General features: G+C 43.4%; 1 protein-coding gene across 1 annotated transcript in view; it reads left to right on the top strand.

Annotated features, from left to right (window-relative positions):
• Window positions 1–372: 372 nt before the first annotated feature.
• The window catches only part of PCOLCE2 (procollagen C-endopeptidase enhancer 2), an 80,755-nt gene continuing 55,255 nt past the window's right edge, over window positions 373–25,872 (top strand). The window contains exons 1-2 of the mRNA XM_004462024.5: window positions 373–528; window positions 1,399–1,507. Of these exons, the coding sequence (XP_004462081.1) occupies window positions 446–528; window positions 1,399–1,507 (192 nt within the window). The 5' untranslated portion in view covers window positions 373–445. The remainder of the gene's footprint in view (window positions 529–1,398; window positions 1,508–25,872) is intronic.

Here is a 25,872-nt window from a genome sequence, read left to right as displayed (position 1 = left end):
AGGCGCGCCCCCTCTCCTCCCGCGCCCCGCAGACCCCGGGGCCGGGGCTAAGCACCAGGTCGCGGGGTGCCAGCACCGGGCGCCCGCCCTCCCGGAGGAGAGGAGGCGGCCCTGGCCCCGGAGCCGCCCCTCCCGCCGCCCGAGAACAAACGGCATATTCAGCAGTGGCCCGTGGCTGCCAGAGCGACTCCTCTGGGGAAATGAAGCCTCGAGGCCGGCGCCGGCGTCAGCGCCTTTAAAAGCGCGTCCTCCTCGCCCGCCGCGCACACCCGGCCACCTGGGCTGAGCGGGAGGCCCGAGCGGGCGCGAGCGAGCGTGCGTGCCCGCGTGCGGCCGTGTGCGCGGGGCGGGGGCGGGCTGCGGAGTGAGGCGGCGGGCGAGCGGGGCTGGGGCGCGAGCCGGCGTGCTCGCCGCGGGGTGCGAGCCCGGAGCGTCTACACCGGCCATGAGGGGCGCGGGCGCCGGCGCCGCGCTCTGCCTGCTGCTGGCTGCTGCCGCCCACTTCTCGACGCAGCAGTCCCCAGAGAGGTAACGCGACGCCTGCGCGGGCTCCCCCCCTGCTGCCCTTGCTCCTCCAGCTCCCCCGCGGCCTGCCTCACGCCACTGAGGGGCGCCCCGGTGACCCAGGATCCCCGGGGCCGCGCCCGGTCCGGGGCTTCCCGCTGCACCCCCAGCTCGCCGGCCACCACGTGGCGGGGGCTGAAGCCGACTTGCTTCTCCACTCCTCAAATGCACACGAGGACAGGGGGAGTCGCTGGGGTCTCAATGTGTGCCCTTTGGTTTACTTGTGCCGAGGGTCACGCCCCAGCTGCGCGCGGCGCCCTGGGAACCGCTCGCGGGCAGTTAACTCTTCGCCAGCCCCCGAGCGGGGGACCCGCCTGATGGCCGGTTAGCATCTCTTTCACCACCATCGCCATCAACCTCCCCTTTCAAGAGGAGGCTTTGCCAAAGGGCAGCGATTTTCAGAAAAGGGGCGGAGAAGTAGGCATTGCTCTCAATCTGGGGTCCTAAAACTTTTTAGATTAGCCAGTTGCTTGTCTAGCTTTCAAATTAATACGACTCATAGAGCAGGACTTGCCTTCTCCACAACCCCTTCCCCCAGTTAAAGTGATCCGTTTGCCGATTTCCTACAAGGCTTTACCACCACCGGGAGAACTGGATTGGGTTTTTTGTTTGTTTGAACTTGTTTTATTAGGACAGACTAGATGGCAGCTAGATCTCATGCCAGGCTATAACTTAAATATTTTAAATGCTAGCAAGCTTTCAAATCCCTTACATGTTGCACACATTTATTGATCAATTTTTACCCATATTCCTATGCTACACCTTTCTCACGTTGTCATTAGATTGTTAGACTGTGTTTCAAGTTAAGTTTCCTTTTCTCTTTCAATTTCCCAGACCTGTTTTCACATGTGGCGGCATACTTACTGGAGAGTCTGGATTTATTGGCAGCGAAGGTTTTCCTGGAGTGTACCCTCCAAATAGCAAATGTACTTGGAAAATCACAGTAAGCATTTTTTTAAAGAGGTATTCTCCTGGAAGTGGGTAGTGGAAACAGTGGAAGATTTATTTTCCTCTGATGTCAGGATTTGGGTTAGGGGCAAATGCCTGGAATAGTGAAATGTTGGACTTACCTCAACTATTTGGGAGATTTTTATTAATAGAACTAGTAGTGTGCTGCATTAGTGATTAGGAATGGCACAAGATAGGCTTGAAGGAATACATAAAAAAAAGCAGATGTATTTCTGAAAGCCCAGCTTAACTCATATGAGTTTTATGGATTCAAAATTAAGGCTATTTTCAGTCAAAAGTCTGTTGTAATGATATTTAGCAGCTATTGGTTGCCTGAGCCAGAGCCTTGCATGAATGTCTCCCAATGGGAAATAGAAGATCAAAGGTAGTATTTACTCCTGACTATTTTATATCCATTAGGAAGACAACGGGGGAAAAAAAAAAAAAGAATCCCTCTTAACATCCCTGGTTGAAACCAGCACTAAGGCAACCTAAGACTAGAGAATAAAAACAATGAGCCCGAGGAGCAAACCAGGGCTACAAAAATGCCATACTGGTTAGTAATGGCATAGATTACGTTGAGTCAAGATAAGAAGCTTGATTTAGAGACGGCCAGCCAAGAACAAAAATATGCCTGGATTTAGAGTCAGCTAAATTGAGTCATCTTTCCAGTCAATGTCGAAATGAGTGTTATCTTGTTCATTTTTTCCTTGTGGGGAAGTTGCTTTGTAACTGAACACATTGAATTACCAAGAACTTCACTCAGATTATACCACACATCAATTAGGATTTTTAAAATAGCTTCCATTTATTGAGCATTTACTGCTGCCAGGTACTGTCCCCAGGCAGTTAACAAGCAAAATCTCACTGAATCCTTGAAACAACTGTGAGAAGGTAACTGTTATCATTTTTTAGATAAGGAAGCTGAGACTTAGGACAGTTATATAAATTGACCAAGTAACCTAACTTTTACTCAGAAGCCTATTTTGCAAAGAGGTACTCCCACCAAAAAGGATCATTTGACAGATACCTCTCTACCCTTATAATATAAAACCTGGCTCTTATATGCACTGATGTCCCCTATAAACTATCTATGTCTGGTGAATGGACCCAGGTTTTATTAGGTTATTATAGCTCATGGGGCAAGGAGAGAATGAGTCAAAGAAAGCAGCTTTAAAATACTGATACTAGCATAAATGTGAAATAAGACTCTGGAACAAATATAAAAGTAACTTGGTTTTCATATCATTGTATTCAATAGCTGTAAGTTAAAAACAATCCAAGAACATTAATGGCCTAGTAGCATCAGGTACCCAACAAAAAAGAAATTCTTGATTGTCCATGTGTTTTGGGTATTGCAGGTGATGCTGATGTAGCATCAGATTTTAACTAGAGGGTGCAATGAAGGTTCTCCTTGGTAAAGGAGAGGTGCGCCTCTGGAGAGACCCAACTACCTCATCCTTAGGTGTGGGCACAGGGGAAGTTTAGAGGATATTCTCCTGAGATATAAAGGTAAAGCATGTGCGCTCAGCAGTAAGATTCCGCTGAGTCCAGGTTCTCGTTATATCATTCACAAGTTGTATAACCAGGATTTATCCTCCTCAAACCTCAAGATTGTTGTGAAGGTGAAAAAGTGACAGTGCATTTAAAGACCTTCAGCTCAGTGCCTGGGGCATACCAAGTGCTCAGTAAATGTGAGTCGTGGCTGTTCCTTTCATCCTCCTCATTATCGCTGGTATTGAGTTGTCCCTCCTTCCAACCTGGGAGGCAATATGGCAGGTCAGTGCCACGCCCACTCCACCCACCACAGCATTGGCCAAGCCAGGCCGAGCATCCAGTTCAGAACAGCTCAGTCTTTATGGAACAATCTACTTTGTCATCTATATCTGGGAAGATCTTATTTCTATGCTGGCATTCTCCTGTAATCATAACGGAGAGATTCTGTGTCAGTTAGGGTTAGGTCAGCTGCCAGTAAGAGAGACCCAAAATAACAACGACTCAGACAGAAGTCAGGTTCTCTCTCATGTAAAGGAATGTGGAGGTAGGCAATCCAGTATTCTCTTCCCTCTGCTCTGCTACCCTTAGTATGCTACCTCATTAAACAAGATAACTGCTCACATGCCAGCCATTAGGTCCACATTCCAGCCCACAGAATGGAAGAGGAGAGGCAGGGCATCCAGCCTCCCTTTAAGGACACCGTGCCGAAGTTGCCCACAACTCATCCACTTACATTTCCTTGGCAGGTTCTTAGTTACTTGGCAACTCCTAGCTGCAAGGAATTTGGGAAATGAAGGCCTCACTTCAGGCAGCCAGATGCTCCACTAAGATTCAGGTCTTTTGCCACTATGGAAGGGAGGGAAAACAGGCAGAAGACGAACACTCTATGTGACATATTCGTTTGTGGTTTCCCCAGGCTCCCTGGAGTAAAGTTCGTGAAATTAGGATGTTACACATGCCAGTATTTTTTTTTTTTTTTTAAAGATTTATTTATTTATTTAATTCCCCCCCTCCCCAGGTTGTCTGTTCTCCGTGTCTGTTTGCTGCATCTTGTTTCTTTGTCCGCTTCTGTTGTCGTCAGCGGCACGGGAAGTGTGGGCGGCGCCATTCCTGGGCAGGCTGCTCTTTCTTTTCACGCTGGGCGGCTTTCCTCACGGGCGCACTCCTTGCACTTGGGACTTCCCTATGCGGGGACACCCCTGCATGGCAGGGCACTCCTTGCGCACATCAGCACTGCACATGGGCCAGCTCCACACGGGTCAAGGAGGCCCGGGGTTTGAACCGCGGACCTCCCATGTGGTAGACGGACGCCCTAACCACTGGGCCAAAGTCCGTTTCCCACATGCCAGTATTTTTTAAAAGTGAAGTTTATGCAAAAGAAAGGACTGCAGCATTTGTCCACTTCCCCTTGCTTCTCAGGACTTCAGCCGCGTTGGAGTCGGGGGCCCCCCTCACTCAGGCTGGGCCCGCCTTACCTGATCACATCCTCAGACGCCCTCCTGATGGGTGGGGGCGTGCCTGCGGGGCCAGGGGTTGGCACCTGAACATGCCTTTTGTGGGGGACACGAGTCAATCCAGAACACCGGGTTCCAATTCCAGCCTCAACAGAATGTTCACAAGGGCCCTTCTTGCCCCCCAGGTCTCAGGTCCTTGTGAAACACAAATGCCAAATAGCATGAGTCCATCTGTAAAAATCTTCATGGTCCTTCATGATCCCTGGGCTTCTCATGGTCCTCTGTGTTAGGGTCCTCTGGTACGTCAGAGAAACGGAAGGGAGTGTGCCCACTCCCGGAGATCCTAGGGGAGGTGCAAAGAGAAGAACTGTTGTCCAGCCGAAGCCCACAGCCCGCAGCTCTTTCACACGTTCAACTAGTGTTTGTTGAGTGCTTACGTCATGCTGTAATTCCATCATAATGGAGTTAAGATAGCAGTACGTTTTTTGCTGGCTGGCACAGACAGACAAACTCCTTGCTGTCATGCAGCAAGCATTTTAGTTTGGGGAGAACAGGCAATTCATGTGTAATCAAATCAGTAAACAAGAATACTTCAAGCAGTGATAAATGCCTTATGAAAATAAGACAGTGGGAATGCAAAATGGTACAGCCACTTTGAAAGACAGTCTGGCAGTTTCTTATAAAGCTAAATTTAGGCTTACCAAACAGTCCAGCAATTGCACTCCTTTACCCAGATGAGTTGAAAACTTTTATCCACCCAAAAAGCTGCACACAAATGTTTGTAGCAGTTTTAGCCGTATTTGCCAAAAATCAGAAGCAACCAAGATGTCCTTCAATAAGTGAGTGGATAAACAAACAGCAGTGTATCCATGCAATGGAATAGTATTAGTGATTTTAAAAAGCGAGCTATCCAGCTCCCAAAAGGGAGGAGTCTTAAATGCATATTGCCAAGTGAAAGAAGTTGGGCTGAGAAGGCCACATACGGTCTCATTCCAACCATATGCCATTGTGGAAAAAGCAAAACTTTAGTGACAATAAAATGATCGGTGATTGCCAGGGGTTCAGAGGTAGGAGGGGGGATGAGTAGGGGGAACGCAGGGCGTTTTCAGGGCAGTGAAGCTGGTCTCTATGACACTGTAATGGTGGATATGTGACGTGATGCCTTTTCAAAATTCATGGAACTGTCCAACACAAGGAGTGAAGGAATCCTAACAAACTCTGGACTTTAGTTGAAAAATCATGTATCGGCATTGATTCATCAAGTTGTAACAAATGTGCCACTCTAATGCAAGATGTTAATAGGAAAAACTGTGTTTGGATGGAGCAGTGGTTCAAGGGGCTATATGGGAACTCTATTTTCTCCACAACTTTTCTGTAAGCCCAAAACTGCTGTAAAAATAAAGTTTCTGAAGACGGCAAAGAAAGAGAACCAGAGTGGTAGAATATTACATGATTCCATTACATGAAATATTCAGGAATGTTTAGAAAGCAGACTGGTGCAGGAGGTAGATAAGGGGACTGACTTAACAGTAAATGGGCATGAGGGATATTATTGGGGAGATGAAAATATTCTAAAATTGACTTATGGGGAAGGTTGCACAGCTTGGTAAATTTATTAGAAACTGGTAACTGTATTCTTGAAATGGGTGAATTTTATGATATATAAAATATGCCTCAATAAAGATTGTATGAAAAAAAACACACCAGACTGGTGGAATAGAGAGAGGCTATAGGGTTGCTTTAGCTGGGGTGGTCAGAGAAGGCCCCTCTGGAAAGATGACATTTGAAGCTGGAACCAGAGCTGGAACGTTGAGGAGCCAGACACGTGAGAGTCTGGGGAGGAGAGTTTCAGCCAGGGGGACCAGCAGGGGTCAACGTCGTAGGTGGAGGAAGCACGGTTTCCCTGAAGAACAGTCAGGGAGTCAGTGTGGCTGGAACAGAATGAGCAAAAGGGACAGAGGGTGCTGAAGGAGAAAGGGTGAGCGGGCACCTGTGAGCCATGGTGGGGAGTTAGACTTTTGTTTTGAGTGGGAAGCCCTGGAAAGTCTTTAGCAGACGGGGCGATCTGATTATAAGAGGCCATTGTGGCTGCTGTGTGGAGGATGAATTGTAAGGCCATGAAAACAGAAGCAGGAGCCAATAACCAGGTAGGAGGCTGGTGTGGTATCCAGGAGTGAAGAAGGTGGTGTCTCCCAGGGGAAGCCAGCCTCTTCTGCCTGAAGGAGTCTGCTCAGCGTTCCTGAGAGCGGTTGGGGTGGGGTGTCACCAGCTGCAAGATGAGGCCCCCGGTCTCTGACCCGTGCCCGTTCGCTCTTCTGGGTAGGGCTGGGCTTGGTAGGGCTTCGTCCAGCAGTTTAGCCCCATGGCTTTGCGCCTTCTGTGCCCATTTCCTTTGCTTCTCCGGACTTCAGCACCTTTGGATGGAGCCCACCCTCATTTGGTCGGGGCGCACCTTACCGGATAGCACCTTCGAGGGCCCTGCGCACAGGTGGGCTCACGCCCCCAGGACCAGGGCTTGGGAACGGCCTTTTGTGGGGACACGGTTCAGTCCCCGACAGTATCCACGTCTTCCCAGTCACCTCTGCATGGCTTCCTGCGGAGAAAGTCCGCAGTAGTGCGGGTTGGGGTGTATGAAAACTGAAACATCATAGTGGTATTTAGTAATATCAGTTGTGGATATAATTTGAGAAACCAAATAGTGAATTTAGGCAGTAATTCACATTTAAGTCACTTTCTTTATACCTAAGGGTATAGCCAGGGACTCCAAAATTCCTGTAATTAATATTTCCCTGTGTGACTATAGCAGGAGAGATGTGGAATGGAATTTGGTCCTTAAAAATGTATTTCCTATCTTTAAACTGCATGTAGGATTTAGAATTTTATGGAGACTTAAATTCCAAGCTTAAGTATGGGTATTCATTGTTCTAGGTTTGGTTTTTTCAGCTGCTTGATTTACTACTATTTATACCTAATTCCTTAGTAAAGATGAATGTAATTAACAAAGAATTTCTGAATACCCAAGCCGGGGAACCATCTGTATGAAATGGAATAAGAGTGCCATGGCTGTGTTTTGCTTGTGTGTTTGATTTTGTTTGGTTTTAATTAACAGAGTATAATTCAGAGACTTGATGATTCTTATAACACATAAACTGTTCCAATTAAGTATCCGTGGATAAGATACTAGACGAATTAAAAGGTTTTCTTTGCTGCGACAAATCCCTCTGGGAAGCAGGGTGAATATAAATCCTGAATAAATAATTAAGTTGATGACATTTTCCCACTGGGATCTCAGTCCAGTTTTTCTTAAGTTGTTTTGTTTTCTGCTTGCTTTTGAGAGCTTCTGTTGGCTTGTTTTTGTTTTTGTTTTTTTCTTTCACATGGAAATGAAAGATGTTTTTATTGATTGAAAACCTGATGTTTTATAAATATGCTGATTTGTTTGTACTGCTTGTTCTTTCACTGTTGTGCTCAGGCAGATGCCTTAGAAAGCTTTAACTAGTAAGAACACTGAGAAAAAATGAAAATGAAATCTTCATTGGGTATTTTTTCTCTGAAACATATTCTCTTTAATAATATATTAAGGACCCAGAGTAAGTCATTCTTTCCTGAGACATCACTGTAATAATGGAGCACAAAGATAACAGAGTAAAAAACCCCTCTATTAAAAAGCAGTATTAAAAAGAGAAGGCATGTTAACTGAGGTAGAACACCCAAAAAGGATTTTTAAGAATGTATTGTTAAAAAGATTTTTGGAGTTACTTTCACATCTCTTCACAAGCTCTTGAGGTCCATTTAAGATGTGAGATGATGAGCAAATCTGAATTGTTCCATAGATTTTCAGATTCCTAAAAATGTATCGGGTATTGACAATAGAGAAGAGAGTGGTCTTGTTTATTGATTGCTTTATACTGGAGACCAGAGGAGCATCTAAAGGACTCCTAATTCTAAGGGTTTCTTTTTTCACATTGTTCTGCTTAGGAAAGTGCCCCTGTGGATAGCTGCTCTCTCCTGTTCCTTGCACAGAGAAATTTTATGTGTATGGATTATTGGTCCTTGACCCTACCAAAAATGCAACCACTATTCTTTATTTGCACAGTCACGTCTTATAATCTATCAGCTTTATCAACCCTGGAGATAGAGCTTTGGGTACCATTGAATTCCTTACTCTAGAAACTTGGGAGAAAAGAAATGTTTTCTTTAGATACATTATTTGTTAGATCATGAGAGTCAGTGTGGCAAGTCTCTGGAAAACTAACATTAAACATCTAAAAATAAATGGAACACCCACAGAGAAGTGGGGAGTTGGTATTAAGGCTGCCTGAAGCATAAGCCTTTCCACTAAATATCGCCTCTCTTTCACTACCTCACCCCACAGAACACTCCTGAGCACTGCATATAATAAATTAGTGTTTTCCAAAATGTGGAAGGAGGCATAGAGCATTTAGTCAGAGAGGGGCTGCTATATGGCCATGCTCACAAGGAGGGGGCCACAGGAAGCCCGTAGCAATTGTACTCACGCTAAATGCTCCTAGAAATGAACGAATAGGGGTCTGATGGCTAGATGCAGATCTTGTAAGATCCCGTATTCACAGCCTCCCCTGGATTTCCTGGGCTACATACAATAGCCCGCATCAACCAGTAATTCATTAAAAGTATTTTTAAAGTGCCTACCAGAGATTAGGTGCTGGGCTGGCATAGGTAATACAACGATTAGGAAACCACATCCCCAGATGGGGGTGGGGAAGCTGGGGGACGCTCACTAGTCGGGATGTCTCAGGAATGAACAGTGATGGCACAGGGTGACGGGAATCGTGGCGCGAGAACGCACGTGTCCCCTCTGCTACGTGGCGTGGAGAGAGGTAGCACTGCCCAGTGATGAGGAGGGTGAGCACTGGAAAGTCATGCAGACCTGGGTTCAAAACTCTGCCCCGGCATTTCCTTGGTATGTGATGCAGTTTTCTGAACTCTCCCATGTTGGTGTGGTGGATACGATGGATCTGCCTGGGAAGGGCGGTATGAGAATGGAAGGAGGCGTGGGTAAAAGGCCTTTGGCACAGTGCTTGGTGTAAGCAAGGACATGGAGGGGGTATTGATTATTTTTTTTAACCACTCTTCCAGGGCTGTAATCAGGCAGAAAGAGTGGTGTTTGTGTCGGACTTGTCTACAAGCCAGCTCCTTTCGAGCTGGTCGGTAATCCCTTTGGGGCATGGCTAGCTCCCGTTGGAAATACTCATTCCTGCTCACTGTGTCCATTCTTCATTTAAAATATGATCTTTCATAAGACTTTGTCCACAGAAGTGCTTCCAAACCCTCCCTGCTGCTTTTCCAGCCCTCTCCCCTCAACCAGCCACCTCCTAGCTTTGCCTCAGCCTCACCAGAGACTGCCCCTTAATTTTTGAAACGAGGTATTTAGAAGCAGACAAAGGATTGCCAGTTAAAAATTGCAAAATAGTTTTCTGTCTTTAGAGATGGAGGCTTTAATTGGCCTGGGAGCCCCAAACGACTAGAATAGGCCTCGCTAGTTACCCAAATGAAGTAATGACTTTATGTATTCACTTACTCCTAATGGAGAAGCAGTATTATCTAGAAAGAGTGGAGGCTGCCTGGACTCAAACCCCAGCTCCAGTGCTGTGAGCATGAGTGTCTGAAGAGCACCCCAATTACCAGGCCTCCCAGCGTTCAAGCCCCTTTCTCTGAATCCCCAAACACTGCATCTGGGCCAGCCCTGGGAAACAACAGAATGACTTTTGGAGCTAGGACACAAGGAAGCTGGCAGCTTCTGTCTTCGTCTCTTAAGACGCGCACGCTGGGGAAAGCGGCTGCCGGCTCAGGCCTCCGTGCTGTGGGTTAGCCCACGCTGGCCGTGGAGAGAGGCTTCTTGGGGGGAGAGAGCCTTCGACCCCCAGCCAGGCTTGGGCTCTTCTAGTCTTCCGACCTGGAAGCGAGGAAGCGATCCTGTAGGGCCAGCCCAGGTGAACCTTAGATGGCTTCAGCTCCAGCTGCTGAGAGTAAATGCACGAGAGAATTCAAGCGAGAGCAACCCAGCTGAGACCAGTGGACGCAGCCATAAAAAATAAAAGTGCAATGTTGTTTTAAACCACTAAGTTTTGGGGTGGTTTGTTATGCAGCAACAGATAAACCAAACAACCACCTACTAACTCCACGACGTTGGGCTTGTTCCTTAACCCTCCATACCTCAGTTTCCTCGTGTATAAAAGGGGGATAACACAGTACTTATCTCAGAGGGTTGCTTTGGGGGTTAAAGAAGGTATGACATGTAAGGTGATAAGAACAGTGCCTAATAACAAGAAATGGGAAAAAGAGAAAGAACAGCGCCTAGTACATGGTAAATAGAAATAATCGTCATTATTCATTCATGAAATATTTATCGAACACTTAGCACGCATCAGGTCTGTTTAATATTCAGGGGCTGTAATTGTGATTCTTAGTGATGGCCCCTGAGCTCACAGTGCTTATGTGCTAGGACGGTCGGGGCAGGGTGTGGTGTAAAACAGATTTACAGAGGGTGGAGTGGAGAATAAGTACCGGGAAGGCAATAGAACACAGTGACGTGGTAGAGACCGACGCTGATGATGTGCCAGTTGAACTGAAACCTGAATGACGCAAAGGGCAACTGGAGAAATTGTGAGGTCATCCCTGCCGCGACATAATTTCGTACGCGGCGTTGAGCGCCCTCTCTAAGGCGTCTTGTCCGTTGCAAGTGGAGAACAGAACGTCTCGTGGATGTTTATGAATGGAAAGGCCCTGCTCAGGGAGTGAAGTGAACTCCTGTGGAGAGGGTGTTGGATTTGGGTTCCAGCTTTGCTCGTGTATGTTTGGCTGGTTTGTGTGTTAACCTTTTAGAGGTGCTTTGGGGACACGGAGCAGAGAGAACCTGAAGGGTCTGTTCTGTGAGGAAGATGCCTTAGGTCCTAGGTGACGCGGCTTGATGCAGAGTTGGGGGAGAGATCTGTTCTAATCACCCCCATTCGCTATCCCTGCAACCTTGGAGGTGGGAAACAGGTGGACCCAGGGGGGACCTCCATCCGCAGAGCGCGTGGTAAGAGAGGACGCACGTGGTGCCGGCGGTTACTAGGGAGCCAGACTGCTTTGTGAGCCAATTTCAGTATCCCTTGGAGATGCTACAAAACAACTGGGGTTCCGGGGCGGGGACGGAACAGATGCTGTGTACGGGTACATATATATGTGGTAAGAAAATTGTTTTCAAGTCAAGGGAATAGTCACAAGGTAGGCAGCTACCCCAAGAAATGCCCAATATACTTGTTTTTATTATGATATTCTAATTGTGGGTTAAAATTTTAGTGTGGCTCAGTGGTTGAGTGCCTGCTTCACATGTACAAGGTCCCAGGTTCAATCCCAGGTGAGTCCTAAAAAAGTTTTTGTAATGAACTTGTTTTATTATTCCTTGTTAATCTTAGATAGATGTATATTTATCCCTATAAATCTTAGCTATGCAAATATTGTTTTACTATTCCCTGTAAATCTTAGCTATATACATTGGAAAATAATGGCATGCCCTTTCTTAAAAAAGAAATAAGTCATAGAATGATTGTGTCAGAAGACACTTACCAGTGTTCCTGGCTAACCCATGTGCTCCTCGGCTCGACTGGGTGTCAGCTTCCTCTGTGTTCGCAGAGCACCCAGGAGGTATCTGTGCTGCAGCGCTGACCACACTGCAGTATAATCGTCTGTTTGATCGTCTCTCTCCCCTACTAAACTGTGAAGCCTGCTTGACACGTGAAATATAGGGTGCAGGCACGAATGAATATATGAACGAATGAGGAGGTGCTTTAACACATCTGCCCACCTCTGGGAAGAACAGTGAAGAAGCTATAGGTCTCTGCAGAAAAGCATCCATTTCCAGAGGTCTCTGGAGTAGGAGATTTGCTATAAATTTTCTCAGACTGTAGTTGCTGTTGAAAGAATGTTCTGTACCCGTGTTCTCCCTGCCTTGTCTCTAGGTGAGTCCCCTTTTCATGCTGCTTTCCCTCCCTGAATTTGTGCATGATCAGCCACCACGCGATTATATTGGTAACAACATCAGCGACATGAACAAAGCATGCCATTTGGATTTAATGTTGGTTTCCGAATATTCACTTTTCTGTGTAGATATATTCCACATGCTTCATGGAGTAAAGCTCTCCTTATTTGCGCTATGTAGTGACATTCCATATAGTTGAAATATCAGTTTATGTTATTTCAAGAGTACAGTGCTACAATACTAATGTTGACTTTGGGCTTAGAACTTCCAAATATTTAAATAGGGAGAGAGTGACAATATGAATTAAGAGAGTATATTTTAGAGTCAAAAAAATGCTTCCAAGAATTAGACAATCTAAAAACCAACAAACAAAATTTGGTAGGTAGTATAAGACTGAAGAATAGAGATTAGATTATACCATAATTCTAACATTTGTAGAACTGTTTGGTGAACTAGCATTTAAATATTATATTTAAGTTTTAGATATTTAATTCCATTTAGGTCATATATCTCCCACCCCACCCCATCCCCTGAGATGGCTCCCTCATCTGTCTGCTCATTGTTTCCGCTTGTTGTCTGCTTGCTGTGTCTGCTCTATTGTCTGTGCATTGTGTCCCCTTGTCTTCCTTAGGAGACACCAGGGACCAAACCCTGGACCTCCCGTGTGAGAGGCGGGTGCTCAACTGTTTGAGCCACATCTGTTCCCTGCTTGTGTGACTGCTTGTTGCATCAGCTCATTGCTTTTGCTCGTCTTCTTTAGGAGGCACTGGGAACCTAACCAAGGATCTCCCTTGTGGGCGGCAGGTGCCCAACTGCTTGAGCCTTATCTGTGCCGTCCCCCCATACATCTTTTAAGAAAAAGCCATTTGGGGGGAATTCTTTATATCTTGTAAGAATGAATTAACAGTAAAATGGTCATCCTGTTGATGATGGTCCTTGGTTTAGACTAAAAAGTGATTTTCACACTTGCCCAAGAGACATATGCCATGAGCCTGGTGTATATCTATGAGAGAAAGAGACTTGGTAGATTTTTCTTACAGAATCATGCAACAGGAAAACAGAGGGTGGAGCAAGAAAAGCAATCGGAAGACATCTGGCTGCGGGGCCGCTGCAGGGTTTTGAGCAGAGGAGTGAGGTACCGGGACTTGCATTTTAAAAGAATCACCTTGGATGCCACATTGAGGCTAGACCATGGGCTGCAGGAGTAGAAGGAAGAAAGACTGGAGAGGAGGCGACTGCTGCCGTTGAGGTGGGAGACAATGGTGGCTGGGACCAGCATGGGAGCCAGGAGGTGGTGAGGGGTCATCAGGTCCTGGCTGTGCTCTAAAAAGACAGCCAAAGAGTTGTTGCTGGGTGCGATGTAGGGTAGGAGAGGAGATGAGGAGATGTGACTTCAAGAGTCTTGCCCGGAGCCAGCTAGAAGATCAGAGGCACGGTCGCCTGTGACTGGGCAGACTGGTGGAGAAGGTATTGAGGGGGACATCAGGGATTCTGCTCTCCACGTGTTAAGCTGAGGTGTGTATTAGACCCAAGTGGCGATGTCACGGCTGAATGCCATCCATATACTACTCGGCTGTCAGAGAGAATAGATGGTAGGCGATAAGTTGCTTCCTATTCTTGAATCAGTGCTTTGGGAAGAAATGAAAATTGAAAATAGGATCAATCAGCCGCCCGTGAACCAATGTCTTTAAAAGCATGTGGCTCAAGGAACTGGGTAGCTGCATATCACTATGTTTTTCCACTTGGAGGTGTATTTGGCTGCTGAAGATAACAGTGCTCGTGTAAGTTGTTGAAATGAGGAATGGTATATTGTAAAAAAAATCACTGATAATGTCAGTGAAGACGTTTTTCCTGTTTCAAATGGCCTGCTCTAAAGTATCACAGGAATAAACCCTATTTCTTGCCTAGCCTAAGTCTATTACTATCATTTTTTTACATCGAAATTAAAATATTGGAATCTCCTGCATTTGAAGTTGGGTGCATTGGACTTGGTAACTGAGAAATTTTGCATCTTCCCTACACTTGATGCTTTTCTTCACTTTTCAGAGAAATAAATCAGCAACTTTCTATCGATATTTCAGGCCACACACAAATGCAGCAACTGAACATGAAAAAATACTTTTTAGAGCTAAATGTTACCAGAGAGAGGACCAGACATCCATTCACTGCTATTGCCCAAATGGAAAGTCAGCTTTCTCAGTCTCCAGTGTGATATTTCATCAACCTAACATTTCACAGAACACTGGAGTTTATACTGAGGAATCATTCCATTACTTCTGGGTCCTAACTTGACACGCCTACCCAGAACTATCTGACAGAGCCGTCTAACACTTGCCTTACAGTTCTGAGTTAGGATTTTCTACCTTGTAGAGATGAAGAATAAAACATGACTCGAGCTGCCTGTGGACCTATTGCCAAGTAGACTGGCATATTTTAGTATCATGCCTCAAGTTTATGTGAAAACATTATTAGTTTTAAGAGAGTATGGTTAATTTAATTTTAGATGCTTAAAAACAGACCTAAAATTCATGGACTGTGTGTGTTCTGAACATCCATTAGGAGGTGTTTGGAGGATGAAAGTTTGAGGAACGCTGGCCTGGACCCTTCTGTCCAGAAGAGCAGAGGCCACCGTTATCTTTTTTCCTCTCCTGTGAGCCCAGCATAGGGCCTGGCACATAGTAGGAAACTCATAGATATTTGATTGCTGTACCGGAAAAATTGGACATCTTTCCTGGAAGAATTATTATTCCCTAGTGTTCCTCCCCGCTACCCTCAAGGAACTTGCATTCATTTGGGAAGAGTTTAAAACCATTTTATCTCTGGGTTTTACTGACCACAGGTCTTCATCACCACATTCTCATCCAGTTTTCTCCCATACCTTCAAGTTCTTTTCTGAGCAGAGAGCAGGTCACAGCCCTCCCCAGCAATTCAGCTTTAGCTCCTTTGAGAAACTACCAAATTGACCAATGATGTTCCTAATTTTATTTACATACTAAGTGGCTATTTCAAATTAAGGATGCAGTTGATGGAATGAACAAGACAAGATAAATTGGATGTGGCAAGTAATAAATTATGGGATTTTTATGATAGGTCATAGGTTGATGGAATATGACTGAATCTTATCGTAATTCGTTATGCAGGTGCATATCCCTTTCAATCCCAAATAGCAGATTTCAGGTTTGCACAATGATATGGCAAGCACTGTTCTAAACCCCATACCCTATAGGTTGATTGATATGTGTTCACACCACTTATATGGCACTGTTATGTTTCAGCCTGTTTTTGGTTTTGGTGGGTTTTTTGTTTTGTTTTGTTTTTGTTTTTAGGTATTCTTTACACACCCTGAAACGCATTCTCCCTAGAAATGGTGGGGAGTTCTGTTTGCTCTACATTCCCACATTTGGTTTCATCAGTCTTTTCAATTCTAGCATTTGTGTAATTATATCTGACTTTGGTTTCACTTCGCATTTCCCTGATGACTGATGAGGTTGAACTCTTTTTCAAGTGCATCTTGGTCTTACTTTGTGCAACGTCTCTCCAAGTCTTTTGCCCATTTTTTACTGGATCATTTGCCTTTCTATCGTAAAGTTGTAGGAGTACTTTATTTATCTGGGTACAGTTTCTTTGTCAGATATATGTACTGCAAATATTTTCTAACCTTTTGTAACTTATCTGCTCATTTTATTAACAGTTTCTTTTGATGGCAAGGAAGTTTTAAATTTTTAAGTCCAGTGTATCAGTTTTTACTTTTGTGCTTAATGCTTTCGTCTTACTCATAAATGCGAAAATAGTCAATGTTTTCTTCTAAAAGCTTTATAAAAACTTTAACTCTTACATTTATGTATATGATCCTTCTCAACTTCATGTGTGCATGGTGTAAGGCTGGGGTTGAGGTTCATATTTCTTTTGTGTGGATATCCAGTTTTTCCAATACCTTTTGTTAAAAAGACTTTCATTCTCTCTATTGAACTGCTTTGGCACCTTTGCCAAGTTTTAATTGGCCATATGAGTGTGGGTCTGTATCTGGACTCGCTAGTCTATTCCGTTGAACTGTTTGTCTATCCTGACTATTTTTCCATCACTCACAGGGAGGCTTTTGGGCATCGTTATTATAGTTATCCCAAGCAACATTTTAAATAAGCCTTAGTTAATCTTAACATGTCCACATTTCCTTTTTTCCTATGCAGTCACACAGAGCTTTCCATACTTAATGTGATTTTGCTGTTATATTTATATAATGAGTTAGCATGGTGATTATGTAATCATTGTGTTTGTAGTTATTTGGTGCAATGTTAGAATATTCTAGTAACTTCCCCATGTGTTTTGTTTCTCTTTTATATTATTCTCTGAGAAGCAATGTCCATCCTTCACAGGTATTATTTTTTTAACTTCACCAAACAAGCTTATTGGAACAAGCTTGTCAGGGTGCCTTACCTCGTACTTATGACCTTAAATTCACGTATGAAACCCACTTTACAGTGTGACTCAGATATTCATCTTTATTACGTGTTAATTTTTTTCCCTTTATTAGAGAAGGTGTAGGTTTACAGAATAATCATGCACAAAATGCAGGATTCCCATACACCAATCCAGCACCACCAACTTGTACTGGTGTGGAACATTTATTACAATTGATGCTATCATATTTTTATAATTGTACTATTAGTTTTAAGGTCTATGGTTTAACAAGTTGTTTTGATGTCTTCCTCATTTTTATTTTACAAGTATTTATGGATGACAATTTAAAAATAGGCAAAAGATTTGACTAGGCATTTCACTAAAGAAGTTATGTGAATGGCCAATAAATGCAGGAAATGATGCTCAACAGAATTAGTGATTAGGGATTTGCAAATCAAAACTACTGTGTGAGAGACACTTCCAAGTGTTGTGAGAATGTTGAGAAACTGGATCCCTAACATCTTGCTGGTGGGAATGTAAAATGTTAAACCACTTTGAGAAAGAGAATGGCATTTTCTTTAAAAGGGCACATTTACCGGAAATTCCTAAGTAGATACCCAAGAGATTGAAACCATCTATCCACATAAAGATTTTGGTATGAATGTTATATGAATTCATAATTCCAAAAAGAGGAAACAGCCAAAATATGCCTCAACCGATAAATGGATAAACAAAATGTAGTATATCCATACAATGGAATATTATTCAACAATAAAAAGTAGTGAATATTGGTACGTGCTACAAAATGGATAAGCCTCACAGATGTTAACGCTAAGTGAAAGAAGCCAGATGCAAAAACCCACATGTTATAGTCCACTGTCCAGAAAAGGCAAATCTATAGAGACAGAAAAGAGATTAGTGATTGCCTGGGGCTGAGGGTGGGACAAGGGAGTGATTGCACATGGGCATGAGGATACTTTGGGGGCTGATGGAAATGTTCTAAAATTGGATTGCAGTGATGGTTGCACATCTGTATAAATATTCTTGACAGCATTTTATTATACACTTAAAACAATTGAATTGCATGGCATATAAATGACACCTCAATAAGGCTGTTTTTTAAAAAAGTGTCTTAGGAGTGAAAAGCTGTTATGAATGGGGTCTGCGATGTCATGGAAACGCCAAGAGCCTAACAAATGTGTGCCAAGTGAGGAATGATGAGAGCAGAAGCCCTGCACTTGGCATTGCAGGACTTCCAATCTGAAGAGCTGTGTCTTCACTTCCAGGAGCTGTCATAACAAAGTGCCACAACCTGGTGCCTCAAAACAGACGAGGCGTTTTGCCTCACAGGTCTGGAGGCTGGACATCCCGGTCGGGGTTGCCGGCAGGACCGTGCTCCCTCTGATGTCCGTAGGGCTCTGGTGGTGGCTTGCTGGGCGTCGCTGGCACTGCCTGGCTTGTGGCATCACTCCATCTCTGCTCCCCACACTTGGCTGTCTTCTCTCTGCCTGTCTGTGTCCAAGTTCCTCTCCTTAGAAGAACGTAAATCATAGGGGATCAGGGCCACCCTAATCCACTTAAGCCTCACCCTAACTAATAACCCGTTCCAAGATCCTGTTTCCAAGTAGATTCCCATTCATGAGGCTGGGGCTTAGGACTTGAATGGTGTCTTTTTGGAACACAACTCATTCCATAGCAAACCACCTTCTCCTTGAATTTAAAAAACCACAGCAAGATAACACGTCCTCTTCAGTGTCAGCTGTTCCTTTAGGCAACTGAGAGCTTTGAGAAAAGGGTGCTCCTTTCATGAATAACCCTAAGATTTGCCATTGAAGGAACGACGGATGAGGGAATGCCGCGTGGTGGAGGCGGCAGGCGTGTCATCATCCTCCCCTCTCCCTGCCGTGGCTTTTCAAGCCATCTGGCCATACCAGTGAGCTCCTTCTCAGGCTCTCTCTGATCTTCTTTTTCCTATCCACTGGTGTCTTCTTTTTTGTGGTTTTTCCTCAGTGTGTTGTTGTCACAGAGCGTTTGCTTTAAATGTCACACCATCTGAGCAAAATGATTCACTGTCTCTTCTCCCACGGACTAACCTCTCCTCAGGGAATCCTGAGCCTTTTCTGAAATGCTGTCTTAACTTTATCCACTTTTCCTTTGTTTTTAATGTCGTTTACATTTTTTGGAAAGTTTCTTTGGCAGGGGTGGGATCTAAGCAGAGGAGAATTTAGGAGCAAAGTTAGCCAGATTGCTGGTGGCCCTAGGGACCTAGTAGTGGAAAGAGTGAAGGTGCCTGCTTTGTTTATGCTGCTAACCGTCATCCCCAAGACCTGCCCGTGAGCTTGTTGCTTCTGGCACCTCTGAGCCTGTCACACACCCTTTTTCTCTCTTACTCTCTCCTTTTGGCCACACATTTGTGAGACATCTGGCTAGACTAAGAGTCCCCTCTGGCCTCAAAATTTGTTTTCTTCTGTAAATATTTTTTTTCCATGTGCCACCCAATCTGATCAAATGTCCTCTTTTCTGAGAGAACTGGATCTTTTGAACTCTTTCTTTTTTCCCCATTAAACTATCATTCTGACTGGTATTACAACATATACCTCTAATATCTTAAACTTTTAAAAATATATACTTTTTATTTTTAAAGATACTTAGATTACATAAATGTACGTTAAAAATATAGGGGATTTCCATATGTCCTCCTTCCTCTCCTTCCCACACTTTCCCACATTAACAACGTCCTTCATTAGTGTAGTACATATGTTACAGTTGATGAACACATTTTGGAGCATTGCCACTTTGGCAGTTTGATATTTTTGATGAATTCCAAAAAGAAATACTGATTATGTTTGTAAATTGGTCTGTTCCTCTGGGCTAGTGATACCTTTAGAGTGTATTGGATTCAGAGGTTTCATTTTCACTTGATTAAATAATGAATACGACTTTGGGCCATGTCAATAGGACATTGCATCCCTGCCCCTTTGTCAGAGAAAAAGACATGGCAGAAGACAGAGTTTAAAGTTTTGAACTGGAGCCCTGGGAAGTAAACACATAGAAGAACACAGAGGAATAGAGATGGCTCCATAGATACAGCCGAGGCCCCAGGAAGAGAGAGAGCCTGATGGTCTATAGCTGACCTTATGGAGAGAACAGAGCAGCTGAGCCCAGAGAGAAACGAGCCCCAGAGAGAGAGGAGACTTACCCAAGCCTACAGCTGATTTTGGAAAGACGAAGAGGAAGCCTGAACCCTCACAGACGCCAGCAGCCATCTTGCTCCAACACGTGGCAACAGACTTTGGTGAGGGACGTAACTTATGCTCTATGGCCTGGTAACTGTAAGCTTCTACCCCACATAAATACCCTTTATAAAAACCAACAGATTTCTGGTACCTTGCATCAGCATCTCTTTGGCTGACTAATACAGTCACTAAGTGTGAATTACAGTTTACACTCTCTTCCGCACATTTTTGTAAGTTATTACAAGATACATAATGGCCTGAATCTGACATGTTCAAAGCCAAACACATCTCCACATTAGTCCACTCTAAAACAAACCGACACAAAACCTTTCTCTCCTCCCCACTGCCTTTCTGTTGTAGGCAGAATCATTACTTGACTCACCCAGGCTCTGGGGCTTGTGAGTATCTTTGACGAGATTTCTCTTACCTGCCGCCATCTGCCTTGTCTTGCCATTTTAAATGAACTCAGCTTTTCCATGCAAATAGCTGCTGGAAGTGGTAAAATCCCTCTGAAATTCAAACAGGGGGATGTCTTTCTTTTTCTTTGTCTTCTTCTTCTTACCATATTGACAAGTACTGGCAGCATCCTGTGTAAGTAAGGGTGTGAAAAATGGAAATATGAATTAATACAGCTTTTCTTGGAGTATTCTGCAATAATCTAAAATTCTTACACCCCTTGACATAGCAAGACCATTTCTCAGCATTGATCCTACAAACAAAAACATTTCTTTTTCAATTTAAGAAGATTTGTATAAGCATAAGCAGTATTTACATATTAGAAACATAAAAATATAGAAAAATCAGGATTGATTATATAAATTATACTACAGGCATAATTAGAATAGTACAAAGCTATTAAGAATAGGTAATATAGTTGTCTTTCCGTTCTTTTCAAACCACCTTATGATCTAGCATAATTCTTAGTATTTGATATTTATCTAATAGAAACTGGCTTTTATTTTTAAAAATAACATATTTGTATATATAACCTAAGAATACAGTATATCATTCTTAGTGACTTCTGGTTAGATATGTATTTATCTCTGCCTACTCTCAAAATCTCACCAAAATTGTATCAAGAATTAAAACATTTATGCCCACAAAGACAAAAGGAATGGGAAATGATCTAACAGTGGGTGGGAGTTACCAATGAAATTCTTGGAAGATAAGAAAGCAGATGGCCAATAGTAACTGAATTAGCAAGGGAGAGAGAACTAAAATATATGTGTCTGCCAGAGGAGAGGGAAGATGGTAATGAGAGGCAAGTTAATTGGTGCCACAGAATCTCAAAAAGGTTCAGGAATTGGAGGCACCAGATTTCTTGAAAGGCACTGGGGGTGGGGAGTGAAGTTAAAAATTGGAGTTATATTGTAAGCCTTTGCAGGAGCAGTTAACCTCCCAGGTTCCTTCCTCTACCTCCTTCTTTTGTCCCTTCATCACCATCACATTGAGGCTTAATTCCTGATTGTGATGGCTTGGAGCTCTGTAACCCTTAAAAACATGTTCTTTTTTTTTTTTTTTTTTTAAGATACATAGATCACACATTAAAAAAACATGTTTTTAAACTTCATTCCTGTGGGTGTGAACCATTGTAAATAAGATCTCTTCAGGATGTTACTTAAGTTAAAATATGGCCCAATGAGTCAAGTTGGGTTTAATTCTGATTACTGGTGTCCTTGACAAGCAGAGTGAAAGACAGAGAGAAAAGAGCCAGAGGGAGCAGCCAGCAGCAACCTGAATGGCAATGAGAAGGGAGAAGCCAAGAGAGACTGCCATGTGGCAGAAAAGCCAAAGACCAAGGATCTCCAGCAGCCAGCCCCAGCATGCCACAATCTTCTGGGAGAAAGCATCGCCTTGATGATGCCTTGATTTTGGACTACTGCTAGCCTCAAAACCGTGAACCAATAAATTCCCGTTGTTTAAGCCACCCCAGTGCATGGAATGTGCTTTAGCAATGAGGAAACTAAAATATGGTGGAAATTGAACCAGAGCCTAGCAGAAGGGGACAAGGTTGGGTTGTGGTACTGAAAATGGGATGATTAAATTAAAGTCTGCGTACGGAATAGTGAGACCTCCAGCCCCTTCCCCCCTGTTCCTCTCCTGAATGCTGCAGCAAGGTCTCTACCTTCCTAGCAAGACACTGAAGGATTTTAGAGAAATTGAACAGGCCCAGAGAAAGGACCTCCAGATACTGACATTTGGGAGGTTCAACGGAATAAAACCCCAGCTTGCCTCCAGTTACTCTATGGTGACACAGAGGTTCCAGAGAAGCTGACATCTGAGTATGAATGGAAAGTAAAGGATTAGTAGACATTCAAGGAAAGCCTCCTACATGAAAAAGTAGAACCCCAAATAGACAATGAGAAAACAAAAACTCCAACGGACAATGAGAAAACATAAACTCCAAGGAAACAGTGATAAAGCAAAGAGAAGAAGAAAATTTCAAAACTATTCATATTCTCAGAGAGATAAGAAAGATACTGTTTGCATAAAATAAAAACAGAATGCTAATACAAGAGAATGCTAAAAGAGAATAAGAAAAAAAAAGACTCTTGTAAATTAAAAACTTGACAGTAGAAACCAAAAAATTAATAGAAGGTCTGGGAGACAAAGTTGAAGGAGATACTCAGAAAGTAGAACAAAAAGGAAAAGAGATAGCATGCTGGAGAGAAAATATAAGAAAATTAGAGAAGATATCCAGGGAGTCCCAATCTGACTAGTAAGAATTCTAGAAAGAGAGAATAGGGAATACCTAGAGGAAAAAATTACCAAGAAAATAATATCAACACAATGAATGAAAAAAGGCATAGCAAGGCACATCCTTGCTAAATTTTAGAAGAGAAAATCCTACAAGCTTTCAGAGGAGAGAAATCACATAGAAAGGAAAAAGAACAGCAAAAGTCTACTAGAAGCTAGAAGACATTAAAAACAATACCTTTAACATTTTGATGAAAAATATTTTAAAGTTTTAATTCTGTACCCTGCCAAACTGAGAGATGAGTGTTAGCACAGAATAAAAATGTTTTTGGACATGAAAGATCTTAGATTTTTTATGTTTATACACCTTTTATAAGAAAACTATAAGAGGAGGAACTCCAGCAAAAGGAAGAAATAGAGAAAGGAGGGTTGAATTTCCTGGGTTGACAGTGAAGCAAGGTCCCAGGCCAACAGCAATCTTTGAGAGTATCCAGTCCAGATTGGATGGAGAGAGGACAGAATCACAGAGAACTCCAGGATGGATGTTTCAGAGAATGGAATCCATAGAATACATTATTGAGAAGTCTTTTAGTGATGGGGACCTAGAAAACTACGCAAATTTGGAGAACAAGGTAATTATTAGCCAGTTTTACAAGAAATCTTAACTGCATGGCTCAGCAGTGAACACCATATTAATGGAAATCTTAAATATTGATCAAACCAGAATTTTGGTGGAGGAATGTGGGGAATAATAGTAAAGAAATTAAAAGGAATATATCAAGAAATAATGGCATAAGCATGCTGTTAAGGAACAAGGAGTACAGTTCCAGATAAAATGGCCAATTTGAATGTTGTTGCGAAGAGAGAGAACAACTGTTATTTTCTGCTAAAGCCTTTTGGTGCTGTTTTAGATTATAAGCTATGAACATGAATGATTTTGATATTAGAATTAAGTTTTAGAGCAATTTTAGCTCCCCTCTTGTAGCAACCTAATAGACCATGTGGACCATGCCTTTTACTCATAAAGAGAACTTGGATGCTCACACTTGCATCTGTTCCGTTTTAAAAGTTTTATTACCTTACTGTGATTTCTGTCATCCCAGAAGGGAAGGGATTTTAAAAATTTCATTCCTAGTAAAATATCATTATAATTTTGCATTCCTGACCCATTACGGATTTTCAGATAAATTAAATTACAGAAGTATTTTCTTGAAAATTTATTTCATGTTCTTTCCTTGATTAGTGCATTGAAATAGCCCATAAACACTTTAGGAGGGGAAAAAAAGTTATTCTCAAGTGTCATATGGTGCTGACAAAAAGGTCCCTAGCAAAAGGCTCCTCTTGTCTCCACCCTCTGGTTTTGTGTCAGTTATCCTTATGCCTGGCTGTTGGAAACCGTGTACTAGTGGCTTAGGATAGGGACCATTTCTGTCCAAGAATCTGTCCCAATCATGTTTATCCTATTCTGGATTAATTTAGGTTGACTAGTCAAAGAATATCCTAAAATGATTCAAGTGCTTTGGTCCCTTTTTTGAAGGTATAAAGAAATTGGCTAGATCTATCTTATCTGACCTATCTGCATTCATTTCTCATGAAACACATCTAAGAAAAAGAAACCAATATCTTGACTTTAAATAAAACTTACAGTGCTGTGCGCATGGACTGAGAAATTGTATAACAAAGCCGACTGCTTGGGACGGCTGTGTTAACAAACTTTTGATGGTATTTCCCAGTATCTTAGCATGGCCCAACTTTTCCCAGGGAAGCTCTGCCAGATTCTGGGTTACATGGAACATTGGGGTTTATGTTTTAGCCTAGATTGCTGTATGCTGCTGTGCCGGCAGCTGGTATTTAATGAATACTTGTTTATTTGCAGAATAGTCAAATGGCACAGAAAATCCCCAAATTATTTGATCTGAGACTTAAAATGTATAAAATGAAGATAAGAATCTCCCCCCTCCACTGTAACCTTCACTGCAATGTGTACCATCCCCCCACTCCCACCCCCAAGTGCATGAGGGCTCAGTTACTCAGACACAGATGAATCAGAATGGAGTGGTCCTGCCTGCGAAAGGCTCACAGTCCACTTGGAGGGGTAGGACACACCCCAGACCTTTGTGAGACTCTTTAGGATACTGAGGAATCTACCAAAAGGGAGAGGAAAGAACAGAGGGCTCTGGGAGTTGAGAGAGGGAAGAAGACATCTCTTGGGTCCTGGACATTGGTAGGGGGGTTGTGGCAGTTTGAGATTATTTTTATGAATCCCCAAAAGAGATAGATTATGTTTGTAAACTAATCCGTTCCTCTGGTTTGATATCCTTTGATTGTATTGAATTCAGCCGAGGGGACTTTGAGTAGATCATGTGTTAAGATTGCTGTAGGGCTTTTTATTGGACTGTGTAAGTGAGGTGGGACTCAGGTAGAGTCCCCACACCCTGGTTGGGTCTGTTATAAATGGCCACTCACTCAGACAGACACACGAAGACAGTTCTGCCATTTTTAATCCTGCCATGTGACAAGGCTCAAACAGCTGAGACCCTGGAGAGAGAGAGAAGTCATTTGCCTGATGGCTTACAGATGACCTTGGGAAGAGAGTAGAACAGCCAAGACTGGTATAGGAGGCCCGGAAATAAACAAGCCCTATGCCAGGAAAGAGAGGACTACGGGAGTACTTAAGCAGGAAGCCCCAAGAGGCTGGGCCCACAGAGCTCAAGAGGAAGGGGTGAGCCCAGAAGAAAAGGCTTAAACCTGGGCAGAGTTTGGTGGCCATCTTGCTTCCCCATGTGGCAGCATACCAGGGTCAACAGTAGCCTATTTTAGAAAGAAAGCATCTCTGATGGTGCCTCAGTTTGGACTTCCCCTGACCTTGGAACTGTAAGCTTTTACCCCAAATAAATCCCTTTGTAAAAACCAACAGATTTCTGGTACTTCATATCAGCACCCCTTGCACAAACTAAGATGGGTGGAGAGGAGGCGCCTAGAGAAGGTGACTTTGCCCCAGATTTTGAATTTGGGGTGGCAGTCAGTAGTCTGATATGGGAGTAAAGACTATTCTGGGAGTTAGGAAAGGAAAGGA

Source organism: Dasypus novemcinctus, chromosome 4 (genome assembly GCF_030445035.2).
Source record: "Dasypus novemcinctus isolate mDasNov1 chromosome 4, mDasNov1.1.hap2, whole genome shotgun sequence".
Taxonomy (NCBI): domain Eukaryota; kingdom Metazoa; phylum Chordata; class Mammalia; order Cingulata; family Dasypodidae; genus Dasypus; species Dasypus novemcinctus.
This window is presented reverse-complemented; position numbering and strand designations above follow the sequence as displayed.